Source organism: Strix uralensis, chromosome 3, assembly GCF_047716275.1.
Source record: "Strix uralensis isolate ZFMK-TIS-50842 chromosome 3, bStrUra1, whole genome shotgun sequence".
NCBI classification, from domain to species: Eukaryota; Metazoa; Chordata; class Aves; order Strigiformes; family Strigidae; genus Strix; species Strix uralensis.
Genome location: NC_133974.1, coordinates 46,577,462 through 46,593,457, shown reverse-complemented (window position 1 = coordinate 46,593,457; position 15,996 = coordinate 46,577,462). Strand labels below are relative to the sequence as shown.

Sequence of the window (15,996 nt, the reverse complement as noted above, 5' to 3'; positions counted from 1 at the left end):
TTGCCTTGAGTTTCTAAGGTGCCCCGCAGCCAGACGTGCCGCTACCCGTTGCCCCTCAGAGGGCCGAGGTGCGCTCCCGCCCAGCCGGCAGCCCCGGGCAGCGCCGCTTCCCACCGCCCTTCCTAAACCGGGAAACGCATTTTCCCCTCGAACCGGCACCACCCGCCCTCCACGCTACCCGCCCCCGGCCGCACCCCCGCTGCCGCCGCCCCGGGGCCCGCGGGGAGCCGTCCGGGCTGGGGCGGGGAGCGCTGGGCGGCGAGGCCGGGGGCGGGCCGCGCCGGGCGGAGCAGAGCGGCGCGGCCCTGGCTGCGGCCCAGCTTCCTCCGCTGCTTCCTGCCGCCGCGCTGTGCCTGCCTGCTGCCCGCCGCCGCTCCGTGAGTGCGGGGCGCCCGGGGCGGGGGGAGGCGGCCGGCCCAGCTCGGGGGGCGCCGTGGCCGCGGCGGGTTTCTCCTGAGGAGCCGGGGGGCGCGGAGCCTCGGCGACGACAAGCGGCGGCCGCAGCTGGAGGGCCGGGCCGGGCCGATCTGCCCCGCCATGGCGGCGGCCGGGCCCGCGGCCTGCGGAGCCGCGTCCCGGGGGGCGCCGCAGAGGTGCGGCCGGGCGGGGCGCGGGGAGGGGGCGCGACGGTTGTGCCGGGCTGCGGGCGGGCGGAGGGGGGGCACTGCCCCGCCGAGGGCCCGGGCCGGGCGGGCCGCCCTGACCGCTGCCGGGGGCGGGCGGGGGGGGCGGCACTGCCCCGCCGTGGGCCCGGGCCGGGCGCCTGCTGCTGGGGGCGGCCGGGGCAGCCCTACCCGGGCCTCCTCCCGCCGTGTCGCGAACTGGTGGTGGTGGTCGAGTGCGGCTCGGGTGGGCTCGCTTTGAGTAGCCGGCGACGAGCTGCAGGTGCCGACCGTCCGCTGTCGGCCTAAAATAGGTTAACAATACTGTGACATGAAAACAGCAGCACCGGGCTGTCTCCGTGACCTGCAGTAAGTTTCTTGGTCCGTTAAATTAGAGAGAGTCGGTAGCATCGCCTTTGGTCGGGTTGAAACATAAGCTCTGTTCACTTTGCATTAGGCAAGCTCGCAAGTGAATGCGGTTATAAAATGGTCTTACAGTTCTGTGTCATGAGGCTGGCGCGATTATTTCTGCCCTGCTGTGACAGCGTGGCATACGCCGGCCTGGTGATGCCACCGCCGGCCTGCTGCCACTGCGGCGTGGCCATGTGAAGGCGGGCTGCGGGCTCCCCACGACAAGTGTTTTGGCAGGCAGGACTGGCGCTCTGCTACCTGAAGTTTCCTTTTCAGTGAATGCAGACCGGTACTTGCCTGGGAATTAGATGACAGCCTGGTGACCGTCCTTTCGATTAACCGGAGATGTGGTATTTTAGACCCCCTAACTGCAACTCTGCATGTTGTACTTGAGTTAATGTTTTGGTTCTCTGATTCCTGGATTGTTTTTAAGGACTTCATTTGGTCTTTTGCTGTTGATGTTCTTTACTTTAGGACTTCATCCTGCCCTTGCTACAGATATGTTACTACCTGCACGTTTAAACAGAATATGCATGACAGCATATGAAACAGAGATGCAGAAGAATAAAGTAAGACGTCAAGAACATAGAAGCAGATGGCAATAATTCCAGGTGTAGCGCTGTATTCTTGTTGCATGTCATCTTCAGTTACAAGTACTTCCCAATGCCATTAAATAATCCTCTCATACAAACATATAAAGCAGAGTTGCGTTCAAAGGATTCTTTCTGCTTTCATTCTCTAGCTTTTTAAAAGGAAGCATAGTAGTGGTATGAACATGTGCCAGATTGATAGCAGAACATGCCTTTGTGAAATTGCTGTTCAGTTTACTAGGGTTGTAAATATTTTGTCAGATTTCTTCATGAAATATTGAAAAACTGGTGCTCTGTAGTTTTGTTTCTGCAAGATTTACAGAAACGCAGCTAGTGTCTCATGGGTTCTGCTGTGAGCATCAACCATAGATCAAGGACAAGTTGTTCCACTTTAGACGTGTCATCAAAACAAACTAGGGCAGTTGTGTGGAGGAAGAAAATGGAATGAAATTTTTTGCTCTCAGTGGCAAGGCTTTGACTTTCAAAGTGCTCAAACTAGTTTTCCGTAGTCCTTTATAGTTATATCTGTTTTACCTCCATTAATTAGCTAACTCCCACAACACCCTTCCAGAGTAGATGGGAAGTTACATGCAGCCGTTGTTTTCCTTCATCTGCTCTGACTCAGCCCTTTAAGCAGGGGTACAGCATGAGTCTCAGCTTAACGTAATATCTTGTGTGGGCTTCAGCCTGCTATCTCACACACTGTGCTGCAACCACAGTTCCTTTTTTTTTTTTTTCAGACTTCACAGAATTAGCATTTCTCTGAAGTTCATCCTTTGCTCATATTATCCTTCATGTTCTCTTATGACATCTTGGACCACTTGGTTCCCAGTTTTTGTCCACACAGTTATCCTGCCAAGATACTGTGAATTCACTGGTTATTCTCCAGCTGTTTCAGTTGTTACGCCCTCAGATTTTCTGTGGTGATGGCACTGTTACATTGGTGTTCATATCACGTGAGTGCATAGTCTGTCAGCTCTGTCATCTGACTGCCTTTTCACATACAAAGTTTTCACTTGAGGGCCAACATCATTAGTTATAAGTCATGGGTCTCTTTGTGGTACTTACGTGTTTTCGCTTTTTGAAGTGTGAATTTTAGGAGAATCCATATTAGACCATGAATGTGCCTACCCAGATGTTTTTCCCTCTTGGTGTGTTCATATTTTTTAAAAATACATTTAAGGTGGGATAGAGAACATAAGCAAAAGTTGCAGTTTGCTTTATGAGGTTGGATATTTACAGGTATCCCTGAAATTTTCCATAAAACCTTTGCTCTAAGATACTAGCAAAAATATGTCATCAAAATACTACTTCTTTTACCCACTCAATCCTTCAATTTACTTTAGTCAAAAACCCAGTTACAGAGTCTTTTCATTCTTGTTTCTGGACACATCTGGTTTCTGTGCATCCTTAGAAGTAATTTTTCTGTGGTAAGTGGGTTTCAGTAGGAAATGTGAGGGGGATTGTGCAGGGTGCAAACAGGAACATTGACAGACCGTGGTTAGCATGGGTGGCTGGATAAAAAAGATTAATAAAAGTGAGAAATGCTATGGGATTTTACCTGTCACTTGGAAAGCTGTATCTGGTGGTCCAAGGGTAGTGTCTCGCTCCTTGTGCAAGAAGTACATCAGTGTCTCACCCTTTTAGGACTGTAATATAATGTCAGGATTGGCGTTTGAGCTCCAGTGATGGTGTAGGATGTGTGATGTGCCTTTGGGCTAGGAAGTCTCAGAGATGACACTTTCAGAATTTCAGATGACATTTTCCAGGGGAAGAAGTGTTGCTGCCACTACCAGTCAGCAGTTCTGGTCCTTTTACTGCTCTAGCAGGCAGCGGGGGCTTGTTTGCTGCAAAGGTTTCGGTGGCTGTCAGAGCGCTGAGCCTCCTGGCCCGCTGATGGGTGACGCTGCCCAGTTGCTAACCGTGATGGATGCGGTTCTTGCTCTGATTGGGTGACATTTGATCTAGCGACGAGCAAGCCAAAATGCCACAGGTAACGCTTGGAACAGACGTCCAAAATATATCAATTTGCAGCTTACATCAAAACATGTAGCAATTCTGCAGAGGATCTGGCATTACTGATCCCTACAAAGGCTTTTCTTTCTGTACTCTGACAGTTACGTGGAAGCTCATAAAGACCTTTCACAGATGTGCTACGGACCATCTTGGCCATTGGACTTCATCTGCACATCTGGGCTGTTCCTCAGCTCCTTGCTTTGGTGCTAGGCTGCTGTTGACAGCTGGACAGTTCTGTTAAGTTACATGAAAGTGCTAATTTTTCACTATTCAGTGTGTGTTATGCCTTTCCAGTGTGATGCAGGGTTTTTTTGCGTTTGCAACATAAAATGACATAATTCTAACTTGAAAGTTTGGCTACAAGTGGTGAGACAGCTGGAATTTAGAATACCTCAGATGACTTGAGGGATTGAGGTAAATGTATTTACCCCAGCTTCTTTGAATTCAGGTGCTCGCTGATGAAATAGTTAACAGTACTGGTTTCCCAGTTAATGGGCAGTCCTACTGGGAGAGCCTTACCCGTATCCAGAATAGTACCTGGAGACTATCTGTATATTCACTTGGCTGTATTTCACAGGGTAAATCTGCTTAGATGAGCTGGTGATTACTACCTCATTTTTATCTTCTTGTTTGCATTCTAGTAATGCAACTGTAATCCTTATAGTTAATCAAGAATCAGGAAAAATGTTATGATAGGTATTACAGAGATAAAACCAAAAATGTGGCACTTGCCTGAAAGAGCTGGCACCGTAATTATAAGAGGAGGGAAAATGTGGACGATGGCAGATGGAAGTGGTGTCATGGTAGTAGTCAGCACAGCAGGTTATTTCTCTAACATACTGATGATCTGGTTTGGGTTTCTTATTAGCATCATAGTGAAGGTACAGCATGGGAAGACTCACTAAGGTGGCACATTTCAAAATTTAGCAAGTGAGCTGTAGACTTTGTAGGAGGATAGACTCAACCTCCAAGTAAGGAGTCCAAGATGATAAGACAGGAATAGGTCTTGGGGAGTTTAGACAGTGAAGACATAGTTTGCTGCTTCACCTCTTTGCATAAAGATGCTTTGAAGAGGAACGACCTGTTTGGTTTTGGTTTTTATTGGGTTTTTTTCCCCCAAAAGAAAAGTGAATTCTAGTTCACACTAGCCTTGTATCTTTTATTGGTCCTAGCTCTACTGACTTCTGGTAAAATATAAAATTTTTAAAAATAACATTTATTTTAGGAACTACATCCAGCTCTTTTTAGTTTCTAAATACATACTTTATAAAGAGGGTGCATTTCTAAATACAGAAATATTAATGCTGTTAAATACAGACTATTTCAGGCCTAGACATTTAAAATAGTCTAGGCATACCTTAGATTTAACTTAAATTCAGCATGTTGATTTTTGGCACTTTGGCAAATTTGAAGCTTTTAAAATTAGGTAGGCAGATCATTTTGCTGCTTTTGAAGTGGTTTGTTCTTTCCAGAAAGGTGGAAAGGAACAGTTGTAGCAAGGAGCTTTTGATCTTAATCGGCTTTTTGTAGGCAGACTGGCATTAGGAGTCTTTTAAGAAGTAAAAAGTAAACTGAAAATATCAAGTGATGATGATTATACTTCACTCTTGTATGCTGAGCTCAAAGAATCTGAACACGTTTGGTAAGGACTGGTTCTTAGGTTTGTATGAAATGATTGTTTAAAAGGAGGAGATTTAGCTCCTTCTATTTTTAGCTTTTTCCCCATGACACTGCATAATTTCCACTTAAGATTTTTACTGTGTGTCAAATAGAGATCAGGGTGGAGCTAACATACCCTCTGAACTCGGCTTTTTCTATCACAAAAACTGGGGTGTTTTTATTTGTCAGATTCATTAGTCAAGTATCATTTGCACTGTGACTTGATTTTGTGTATACTAAATGAAAAACTTACCGTATTTGTTTTTCCATCACAAAAAGAAACTTTGAAGCAAGGATTCATGCAATCTTTCTGCATAGGGAAAGAGGGAGAGGCTGTCTCCTTTAGGACACTCCACAGTTGATGGCTGTAGTCAAATTACTCATTGAACATATTCAAAAAATAAGAGAATGGGTTGGAAAGAGGCAAATCATGGGAATATTGCTATGATTTTTAATCTTCAGTGTATCAAGTTCATTTTGTGTAAATTGTTTGTTTCTCCTCTGCCCACTTGTCCTGAATGTCTTGTGTCCATGGCCAACAGAAACCTCTGGAATTTCTCTCTTGCTTTTTTCTTAGCTGTGTTTTATGTTTTCTCGAGTCTATGTTTGTTCAGGGTCTCCGTTCCAATAAAATCTCAATCTTTTATTTCCCATAAACTGAAGAATTTCTGAGAAGTAGTTTCTGAAGCACCTTAGGTTTCTTCCTTGTTTGTCTCAAATATAATAATAAAATTTCTGGTGTATTTTGAAATGTTGATCGTGTTTTTAGTTGTTAAATGAGATCTTTTACTTGTAGTGTTTTCTGTCCCCAAATATACTGGAAAAGGGCAGATAGTACTGCACGCGTACTGTGCTACATGCATCGTAGATGCAAGCTGAGTAGCTCCTTGCTCTTACCTTTTCATCCCACTTACATGCTTTTCAAAATCAGGCACAAACCCTGGCTGGCTAGGTCCTTGATATGCTGTGCTTTTCAAGAGCTCCCAGGTCAGTAAACATTGTCTGGTGGGTGCCTGTCTGTATTGCCAGCTTCTTATGTCAGTGTTCATTTCTAATGCCATGTTGTCTATGTTGGGCTAGAAATGCCACGTTTTCAGTGGTTGCAGGTACCAGCTGACATTGTCTTTTCCATGTGTCCTGAAGGACCCTAGAGAGTGGGTTCAGCGGTGGGCTGTGCATGCCCTGATCCAGATTGTATCACCTGGTCCATGGGCCACAGGATTTCACAGGTGGTAAAGACTTGCTTGTATTTCAGCTGGTTGGGCCCATAATTGTTCTTTCATTAAGTTATCCAAGCTCTCAAAATGTACTGGTATGAACATGACTTTCATTTGGGCGAAATCTGTGGTTTGGACAGTCTTACATAATCTGCCCAAAGAGATAAAAATTGTGATGCTGAAATGAACTCATAGATCGTTTATGTCAATGTTGAATAACCCAAACACAACTACATTCCTTTAGGGAGGACTTTTTTGCTGTCTTTGCTATTGACTCTTTACATAATTTAGTGTAAAATCATGGGTTTTCTAACAGTAGCTGTATTGGCCTTACTGTTTGATGAATGTCTCGATGAATCTTGTGCTCGGTTAAGCAGCAGTGCGACAAGTGGTGATGGGTAGTTTCACATGAAGCTTGGATATATGATGAGGTGCCAAGGCAGAAGTACAGTTGAAGTTTTTTGGGTCTGAAGCACTTTTTCGTGTTCTAGGGATGCCGTGATCCATGGTTGTTGATGTACATTAGGCATGCTAACATATGTTGAGTATAAATAGTCAAGAGCTGGAATATTCAGATCTTTCTTACTGTATGAACATGTATTGCAAACCTACGAAATCAGCAAAGCTCAATTTAGTGGCATTGTTCACTTGTGTGTCTAAGCATTTCAAGCTTTATACCCTTAAGTACAGGAAATTTTAAAATCTGTAATTTAAGAACATCATGCATGGTATTTAATACAGTATAAACTGATTGCTATGTAGATGTAGCATTTTGCAAAAAATGAAGTGCATTTTGAAAGGTTGAGGAGACATGAAGCTGTCGATGCAAGGAAGCAGAGAGTAAAGGTTTCTTTCATACTCTACAGAAATTTGACTTGTCCACAGTAAATCTCTAATTGATACATTCATGCAGAAAACTTCCAGCACTAACAGCATGTGTGGCAGATGAAGAGATGTCTGTCCAGGTCTGTAGGAACCTGGAACAGGAGCTCTGAGGTCCAGACTACCTGCTTCACTTCACTGAAGGCTGTTCAGATACCAGTGATGGTGGTGCTCTAGTATCAATATTGTTTGACTGTTCTGCTGATTGGCTTAATGGATAAGAAAGGAGAGGGAATACGGAGTTCAATATACAGGTCAATTCCCATGTCCCTCAGAGCTTCAGTAGTACAAAGGTCTAAATGCATATACAGAGAAGATTAAAAAACTTAGGTAGACAAACTTTTTAAACTTTGACAATCTTATCTACTGATCTGTAGCAAGAATATATCCTTTGTTATTCTCAAATGTAGGGCATTTTAGAGGTTTCCCCTACATAAATGAGGTAGCACAGTTGAAAATGTTTGGTACTGGTGACTCAGGTGACATTATTAACTCCTGTGTGGTACACCACAAGGTGTCATTTTTTTTCTAAACAGAATGGCTCACAGGTTTACAATGTATGAATATTAGACTATCTTACATTCATATGATTTATATATGAAAACATAAATTTGTTTTTATGAAGCACATTGTTAAAAGACAACCTGTATACTAAGCTTCAGAAACTGTTTGTGTGATGCACAGCTACACTCCTTCAGTGATTTCACATTTGGAGTTTGGTTAAATGACCGGTGTGCTGAAATCTCTGGGATTTTTTTTAAAGTTTAGTGGCAAATATTTATCCTTTAATTCTGTTCTTCATAGGTCTTCTTGATTAATGACCCAAATTTCCTATGAGAGACTTCATCTGTATGGATTCTCTGATGTTTAATAGAGGGGTCAGCTTACACTCCAGTCTGTCCTCACTCACAGGAGAGGACACTTTCATGAAGTTTGGAATACTTTTGTATTTTATTGAAGTGTTAGAAATTGCTCAGAAGCTTTTAGGGAATATACAACGGTAAATGGTGACTAAAACCTTTCCTAAGGGAGATATGTTAAGTAAGAGAAGCTTCTGTTTTGATGAAGTTTTACTGGTAAGGTATGGCTGGAGCTCTGTAGTAGTTTACTTTACAATAACAAAAATAAAGAAAATCTTGGTATCTCAAATATTTAACACTGATGCCTGGAAGTGTGTGTCCCCCATAGCTACAGCTACAATTTATAATGTCATGTAATGTAACAAACTGATCTTGTGGCATTCCTAAGAGTTCATTCCTGAAACATTCATACTCCTTGTTGCACAACAGCTGACATTAGTCAAAGCCTAAAACTGTGTTTGTGAGGTTTGAATGTGTGATTTGATCTCATGCTTTTAGAGTTCAAACTCACTACATTTGATGAAGTGTTTGGACAATACAGCAACCCCTGTTTCTTCTTCCTAGTAAGTAACAGATGCGGGTGAAAGATCCATCAAGAGCCAACCCCGAGAAACCAAAGAGAAGCAAAAGGCCTAACAGGCCACAGGATGAGGACTCTTCAGATGATATTTCAGGTAAATACATTAGGTGATGTTTGGCTGTAAGGTTCAGGTCTAATAACTTTGGTGCTGACTGATGATAACCGCAAATCAGTGGTACCATTACCATGAAATGCTTTTCTTGTTGGAATTTGTAACAGAAATATCCCCAGTTAGGTGTTTATGACCTGATTGGTCGTTACACTACATGACTGCCCTGAAGTAGGAGAATGGCCTTTCAGGTGCCTGTGGAAGGTCTAGCACATGTGGCAGGAGGCTGCTTAACTGAACGGGGGGGCAGGGAGGGGGAGCTTCCAGCTGAGCTCGGAGGCAAAAGGAAGGGCAGAGAGGGTGGGGGCAGGTTTGGGCTGCCCTTGGAGGTGCCCTGACTGTGCAGGAATGGCATTAGGTAAGCCAGCCTCAGTTAGAGTTAAATCTGATGAGGGATGTAAAGGGTGAGATAGATTTGTATGGATACTGTGCCAGTAAAATGGCATGTGCAAACCTGCTGCTTGAGGGGGCAGGGGACCTAGGGACATGGGAAAAGGGTGAGGAACTCAATCTTTCCTTTGCCTCTGTCTTCACATGTAAGCTCTGCACTTGGTCCTCCCTGGTCCCTGAGCCTAGTGGCAGACCCTGGGATTTAAACATTGTCCAGAGTTTAACAAGATTGAGACCTGTTAAGCAAACTGGACATGCACAAGTCCATGGGATCAGATGGGATGCATCTGAAGGTGCTGAGAGAGCTGGGTGGTATCATTGTGAGGCTACACTCTGTCATCTTCCTGACGACAAATTGGGGAGAGCAGTCGGTAATGCTGAAGGGTGGATCTGCTGTTCAGAGTCACCTAGACTGGCTGGAGAAATGGGCTGGCAGAAACTTCATGGTGTTCAACTAAGGCAAGTGGAGAGTTTGGCAGCTGGGCCTAAATAACCACATGCAATTACAGGGTGGGAATCAATGACTTGAAAGCAGCTTTGCAGAAAAGGTCCTGGGGGTCCTACTGCACATGCTGAATAAAAGCAAGTGGTGTGGCTTGTGCCTACTGTGTATGCTGGACTGTATTATCTAGAGTGTAGGGCGAGGTACGTGATTATTTCCATCTTTTTAGTGCTTACGAGACTTCATCTGGAGTACTGTGTTCAGTTGTGGCTCCCTGGTACAAGGACATTGACTTGTCTGAGCAAGTTGAGCTCCATGTTATTAAGGAGACTGAGAACATGATACGTGAAGATGGGCTGAAGGCAACGGCTTTCTTTAGTCAAAGGAGTGAAAGTACAGTTTCTTTCTTTCACTGCCTGACAGGTGGTTATAGAGAAGGCAGAGCAAGGCTCTTCTGGGAGGTCCACAATGAGAGGGCTAAAGGCAACAGACAAAAGTTAGGGCAAGGAAAATTTGACTAGTATGAGGAAATTTATTTTCATCTTGAGGATGGTCAGACAGAAAACTGATTTTTTTAGTGAGTTGTTGAAACCTCTGTCCTTGAAGATATTCAACACTCAGCTGAACAGAGCCATCAGTAACCAGATCTAAATTTGTATTTGGCCCTGCTTTGAATGAGGATTTGGACAAGGTGGCCTTCAGAGGTTCCTTCAAACCCAGGTTATTCTGTGATACTGCAGTGGAATTTGTGCAAAAAATATGACAGAGAATAGTGATTGATACTCGTGTTCAGAATGGGCAGTTGTAGTAGGGATGCATGGGTATTTGAAAATCTTTCTTTATGGATTGCAAAGGAGATCAACTGCCTGTGTTGTCATGTGCAAAAATAGATTTTTGTAGTATTGTCGTGGTTTAAACTCGGCTGGCAGCCAAATACCATGCAGCCGCTCACTCACCCTCCCCCACTCCTGTGGAATGGGGGAGAGAGTTGGAGGGGTAAGGGTAAGGAGACTCATATGTTGTGATAAAAACAATTTAATAATTGAAATAAAATAAAACTAAAATGTTAATAATAATAGTAATAATAGAAAATACAAATGGATAATGCACAGTGTGATTGCTCACCACCCACTGACTGATGGCCAGCCTGTTCCTGGCTAGTGATCCCAGAGAAGAGACAATCCTGAAACCATCTTCCCCAAAACCCAAGTGGAGCTTCCCAATCAACCTTTATCTATATACTGAGCGTGATGTTAGATGACATGGAATATTCCGTTGGCCAGTTGAGTCCATTGCTTTGGCTATGCTCCCCCATAGTTTCTTGTGTACCTGTGCACTAGCAGGACATGAGAAGTTGAAAAGTCCTTCATTTCTTTGCAACAACTAAAAACATCAGTACATTATCAACATTCTTCTTATATTAAATCCCATACTGAATCCAAACCACAGCACTATTCTAGCTACTATTCTTCCTAAGAAGGAAGGAAAAAACCGTCAGTTAGCTCTATCCCAGCTGAAACCAGAAGTATTTTACTGTTGACAAAAAAAACCAAACCAAAAAACATGGAAATGCATTTTGTGCAAAAGTAGTTCTTGTACTTTTGTACGAAGTAGTTTATCTGTTTTTAAGTGGTGGCATTTACTGACTTGAGAAGGATTTTTGTTACAGAAGGACTGAAATAGATCCTTCATAAAATTCAGTATATGGGGAGCAGCTGGCTGATTTTTCCTATTTTAGTTCTTTGCTACTTTTTATTCTTAATGCTGAATTCGTTGAAGACTCTGCTCTTTTAGTGTACACACGCTCCCTTTCATAGCTATTATTTTTAATGGATGAAAGTGAGTATGTGTTGTTTTCTCTAGGCTTAACCTGCCAGCACGTGAGCCAAGCAGTGGATGTGCATCATGTGAAGAGAGCGGTAGCTCAGAGTGTCTGGTCGATATGTGCAGAATGTCTGAAGGAGAGGCGGATGAGTGATGGTGAGCCTGTGGCACCTTCGGACATATGGCTGTGTCTCAAATGTGGCTCTCAGGTAAGCATATGCTGGAAACTTAGGGAGGTGAATGGGTCCTGATTTTCTAAAAGATATGACTGGTGTGGATCCCTGTCTGACATCTTGTTACCTTCAGTGAAACGGTGTGACGTAATTGCTTAGTTGTGAGAGTCCATTCTTCAGCTTCTGCAGTGGTGTGGGATGTGGCCTTACATTCTTGTCTTGGTTTTGGCAGTGTTTTGGGTTAACTTTATGTGTTATGGTGTGGTTTGGCATCACAAGTAGTAAGTCAGGGTCCTACCTTTTCCTCTGTTCTTCATCTGCATGCTCTTGCCGCTTACAGAGAATTGGCTTCAGGAACTGTGTGGTTGCAAAATGCATTTGTTCAGCTGGCTCATCTGGCAGAAGATCCTACAAATACAAATACAAATGAATGAAAAAACAATGTAAATTGAAAAAATTGGTGTATATTGGTGAACCAGCTTACACTGTGGGCACTCAGTTGCTAGATTTGATTGAAACCAGGGAAAAAGAACTGTGCCAGAGTGAGAATGTTGCTTTTTGTGGCATCTAGCCATTAGATTGGATCAGTTATAATGTCAAATCATGGCCTCAGAGTTTAAAATGGCAGGTCCTGACCCCAAGGGCTTGCCCAGGTTTCTGCCCTGTGAGTGAAATAAAACTTGATACAGAAAAATTCAGTTTACAGGCAATGTCACCCTTCGTTCAGCTAATAGTTGCCTGAACAATTTTCTTAGTCTTTCTGTAGGTCTTCCTATAAGGACAGAAGCCAGCTTCTACCAGCATTATCTGAACAGATTTAATTTTGCAAAGAAATGTGCTATTCGCAGGCTTTAGAAGATAATTATATAGATCTGAGGAGGACTCGGTATGTCTTGTGTCTGAAAATTTGTAATTAAGGAAGGCTTTTAAAAGGAGTTAACTCTGTGTGCTTTTTCATGTTTATGCTGTTAATAGCCTTCAAAACTCATGCCTCATTCAGAGACCAGTCCTGCATCTTCTAAGTCACACTCTGTAGATACTTGAAAAATTGCAAATGCTTTATCTCGGTGTTGCTGTACATAAATGGTGTGTTCTGAGTAGCTTTTTAGTACAAAAGAATTTATATACCTTTTGCATTTGCTGTCTGGAATGCATTTCGCATTCTTGAGCCCGGAGGGTTACCTGTGCTTTTCCTCTCCTTGATATTCTGTGGAGCAAATATGCTACACAGTCATTTCATTCACATTTTTTTTTAGAGAATTCTTACTTTTGTGAATGGCATCATTTTCTGTCTATTGATACTTACTCAATACTTACTCAAAAGCTAGAAATTATTTCTATTAAGTTAAAACAAACAATAATTTTCTATGCTTTTAACTGATTTTTCTGAGTAGAAAAGATGAGATTTTGGTTTTGTATTGTCATTGATTTTCCTTTATTAGTAAAAAGAAAATGTGTTCATTTAAAAAAAGTTAAGTGATATCTTTATAATACTGGGTTATAAAGTGTTAAACCCTTTCAATCCTTGAGAATGTTAAACGAGTATTTAGGGCACTATAGCTTTCTGTCTAATTTTGAAAAGTGAAGTTTTTGTAGTTTATTTACTAATAACGTAGTCTTTTCCCACTTCCTGTTTTTCTCTTACTGTGTTGATGTTTGTTTCCTTTTTAAGGGATGTAGTAAGAACTCGGAAGGCCAGCATTCTTTGAAACACTTCCAAACAGCACGCACAGAACCTCATTGCATTGTTATCAATCTCAGCACATGGATCATATGGTAAGAATAAGTATACAGGTGCTCCTGTGTGCTTCTACATAAGGATTACTCATAACTTAAAGCACTGTCTTCTAAACAATGATTCTGACAGATAAAATTAATACTTTATATAGAGGAAAGGCAGGCTTTCTGGAGAGAAATTTAGTTTGTCCTTAGGACTCTCAGAGGGGTCACAAATAAGTAAGATAGACATTTGAGTCCACTGTATTCTGTAGAGAGCTGGCTGGTTATAGGAGTTTGTCCTTCCTGCTTGTTTCTATATGATTATGTTCAGAACTATAAATTGAGATTATTTAAATCTGTAAGTATCACAGTGAATTGGGGATGATGTATAGAAGAGCATATATGGGATGACAGAGTTAAATTTTATTCCTCTTTTTAGTATGAAAAATTGAAACCCAGAGCTTAAGTAATTTGTGTAAGTTTGTTTGAGAGGTTTGTTAGAGCTGGGAGGTGCATCCAGATATCCTGAATTCCAGTTTGTTTCTTCTTTTTTTTAGGTGTTATGAATGTGATGAAGAGCTGTCAACACATTGCAACAAAAAGGTTTTGGCTCAGATAGTTGACTTTCTTCAAAAACATGGTTCCAGGGCTGAACCAAGTAAGTTTATATAAATAGTTTTATCTGGAGATATCTGTAACGTACTGTCCATAAAAATGAGTATTTCAGATTTTGAGGCATGTTAACATAAATGAAAAATTATGTATGATGCAAGTATAATACAATTGGTAATTGCACAATTTTTTGTGCAAGTAATGCCTGTTGTAATGGTTTTCATAAAAGTAATTTAAATTTTTTCCTACAGTATGGTTGTGTTTTAAGAATATTTTGGGCACCATAGGATGGTTTTCCCAGATTTTGTCTTTAATGAAGAAATACTAGTTTATTGTAGAGAAGACGTTACCTTAAATAAGATGCCATATAAATCAATGCACAAAAACTATATAGAATCATTAATTAATTGAATTTTCCTAGTCTGGATTTGTAACATCTTAAAATTTTTCTGGTTTAAATTTTTTTTCCATAGTTAATTAAATTTGTTTAAGCAGATCTTCTAGTACTCTGTTGTTGGATGTAATGCTTTCTGTTTGTTGATGTCATGGGGTTTTCATGGATAGAATGCTCATTTCTATTAATAGAAAATAGTATTAATTTATTTTCTTAAGTTAGGAGCCTACTATTATTCTGAATGTATGTAAATACAGATAGAACTTTGTACTTGTGACTCTCAACTGTCTACTTTTGATAACGTTGATGTTATTAATCCCTACGGTAACAAAGTCGGCAGCATTTCTGGCTTGTGACTGAGGGAGTCCATTGAATTCCAGATTTTCTTCACAAAAAAACAGCTTAAGTAAACTTCTAAAACAAATGGCTGTAGGTTTTGCCAGAAACAGATAGTCACCTGGTTAGAAGTAATGATGGAGAAGAATTGCCATTCTGAATTGGACTGTGTATTCCTCTAGCTGCATGTGCATAAATCCTACTGGTTTTGAGAGGTGATACATATCTTTTTTGAGGGGAAAAAAAACGAAGGGCCACTCAGAAATACATATTTTATATTTTGATCTATTCACAAGTTGTTTGTTAAATTGATAAACTGCTACTTTTTGCATCTTTTCGCTTGGAGCGATGAAAATACAGTATGTGATTTCAGTTTCATTCACAGGTTCAGTTTCAAGTTTGTGTGGTAATTGGTATTGCAGCTTGCTTGCAGATTAAAATGCTGTAGTGTTTGTTTCAGTTAATTTCATGGAAACAATTTCATTCTGGTTTTGCACTGCTGGATAAGAATTTCTGAGTAATATGACTGTGTGCTTCATGGCTTAGATTCTGTGAGTGTGGTGCTTAGAAGTTTTTTGTGAAATGTCTTAAATAAAGTAACCAAAATTCAAAACTAACTTAAGCTTAAATTAGGCCCAGGATTTCTTAAAAATCAGGTGTTTATAGCAGAGCAGGGCAGAATATATTTCTACCATGTTTGTATTTGTGTTTCATTTTGATACTCTGTTTTGAAAATGCATATACTGCATTTAAATATTTGGCAGCTATAACTGGAGACTCATGCAGGAAACAAAACTGTGGAACAAAACTTAACTGGAAACAAAAATGTATTGTTTCTGTTTAGGGAATAAACCCTCCCCCCGCCCCCCCCCCCCCCCTTTTTTTTTTTCCCCTGTTTTATTTAAACAAGTTTTCCCTTCAGCTTCTGAAACCAGGCATAGAAATGAAAAACTAGCTATCATCCAGCTTCAGCGTGTTGTGCATTTTGTGGTAGCAGTGCATTGAGTTGGCCCTGCTTGCTTTGGTGCCGTGGAAAAGGAGGCTCAGCAGCAGTGATGTAAAAGGTAGTCGGGTGTGAGCGGTGCTGTGGGCAGCGTGAGGGTCCTCCTGCAAGGCGGTGGCAGGTGCAGAACAGTTTTAAATAGTGGCGAATTGCAGAGTCTGCTTTCCCAGTGTCTTG

The 15,996-nt window shown here is 41.9% G+C and overlaps 1 protein-coding gene across 5 annotated transcripts in view; it reads left to right on the top strand.

The window, feature by feature from the left end:
* Positions 1–257: 257 nt before the first annotated feature.
* Positions 258–15,996, top strand: part of USP45 (ubiquitin specific peptidase 45) — a 56,147-nt gene continuing 40,408 nt past the window's right edge. For 3 of the 5 annotated variants that reach the window (XM_074862145.1, XM_074862148.1, XM_074862151.1), the window contains exons 1-5: positions 258–377; positions 8,802–8,911; positions 11,622–11,791; positions 13,428–13,531; positions 14,032–14,132. In XM_074862145.1, coding sequence (XP_074718246.1) covers positions 8,812–8,911; positions 11,622–11,791; positions 13,428–13,531; positions 14,032–14,132 — 475 coding nt within the window. In that variant the 5' untranslated portion in view covers positions 258–377; positions 8,802–8,811. Of the gene's footprint in view, positions 378–511; positions 594–1,563; positions 1,583–8,801; positions 8,912–11,621; positions 11,792–13,427; positions 13,532–14,031; positions 14,133–15,996 lie in introns of those variants that run through there. The other 2 variants (XM_074862146.1, XM_074862147.1) reach the window with 2 other exon arrangements.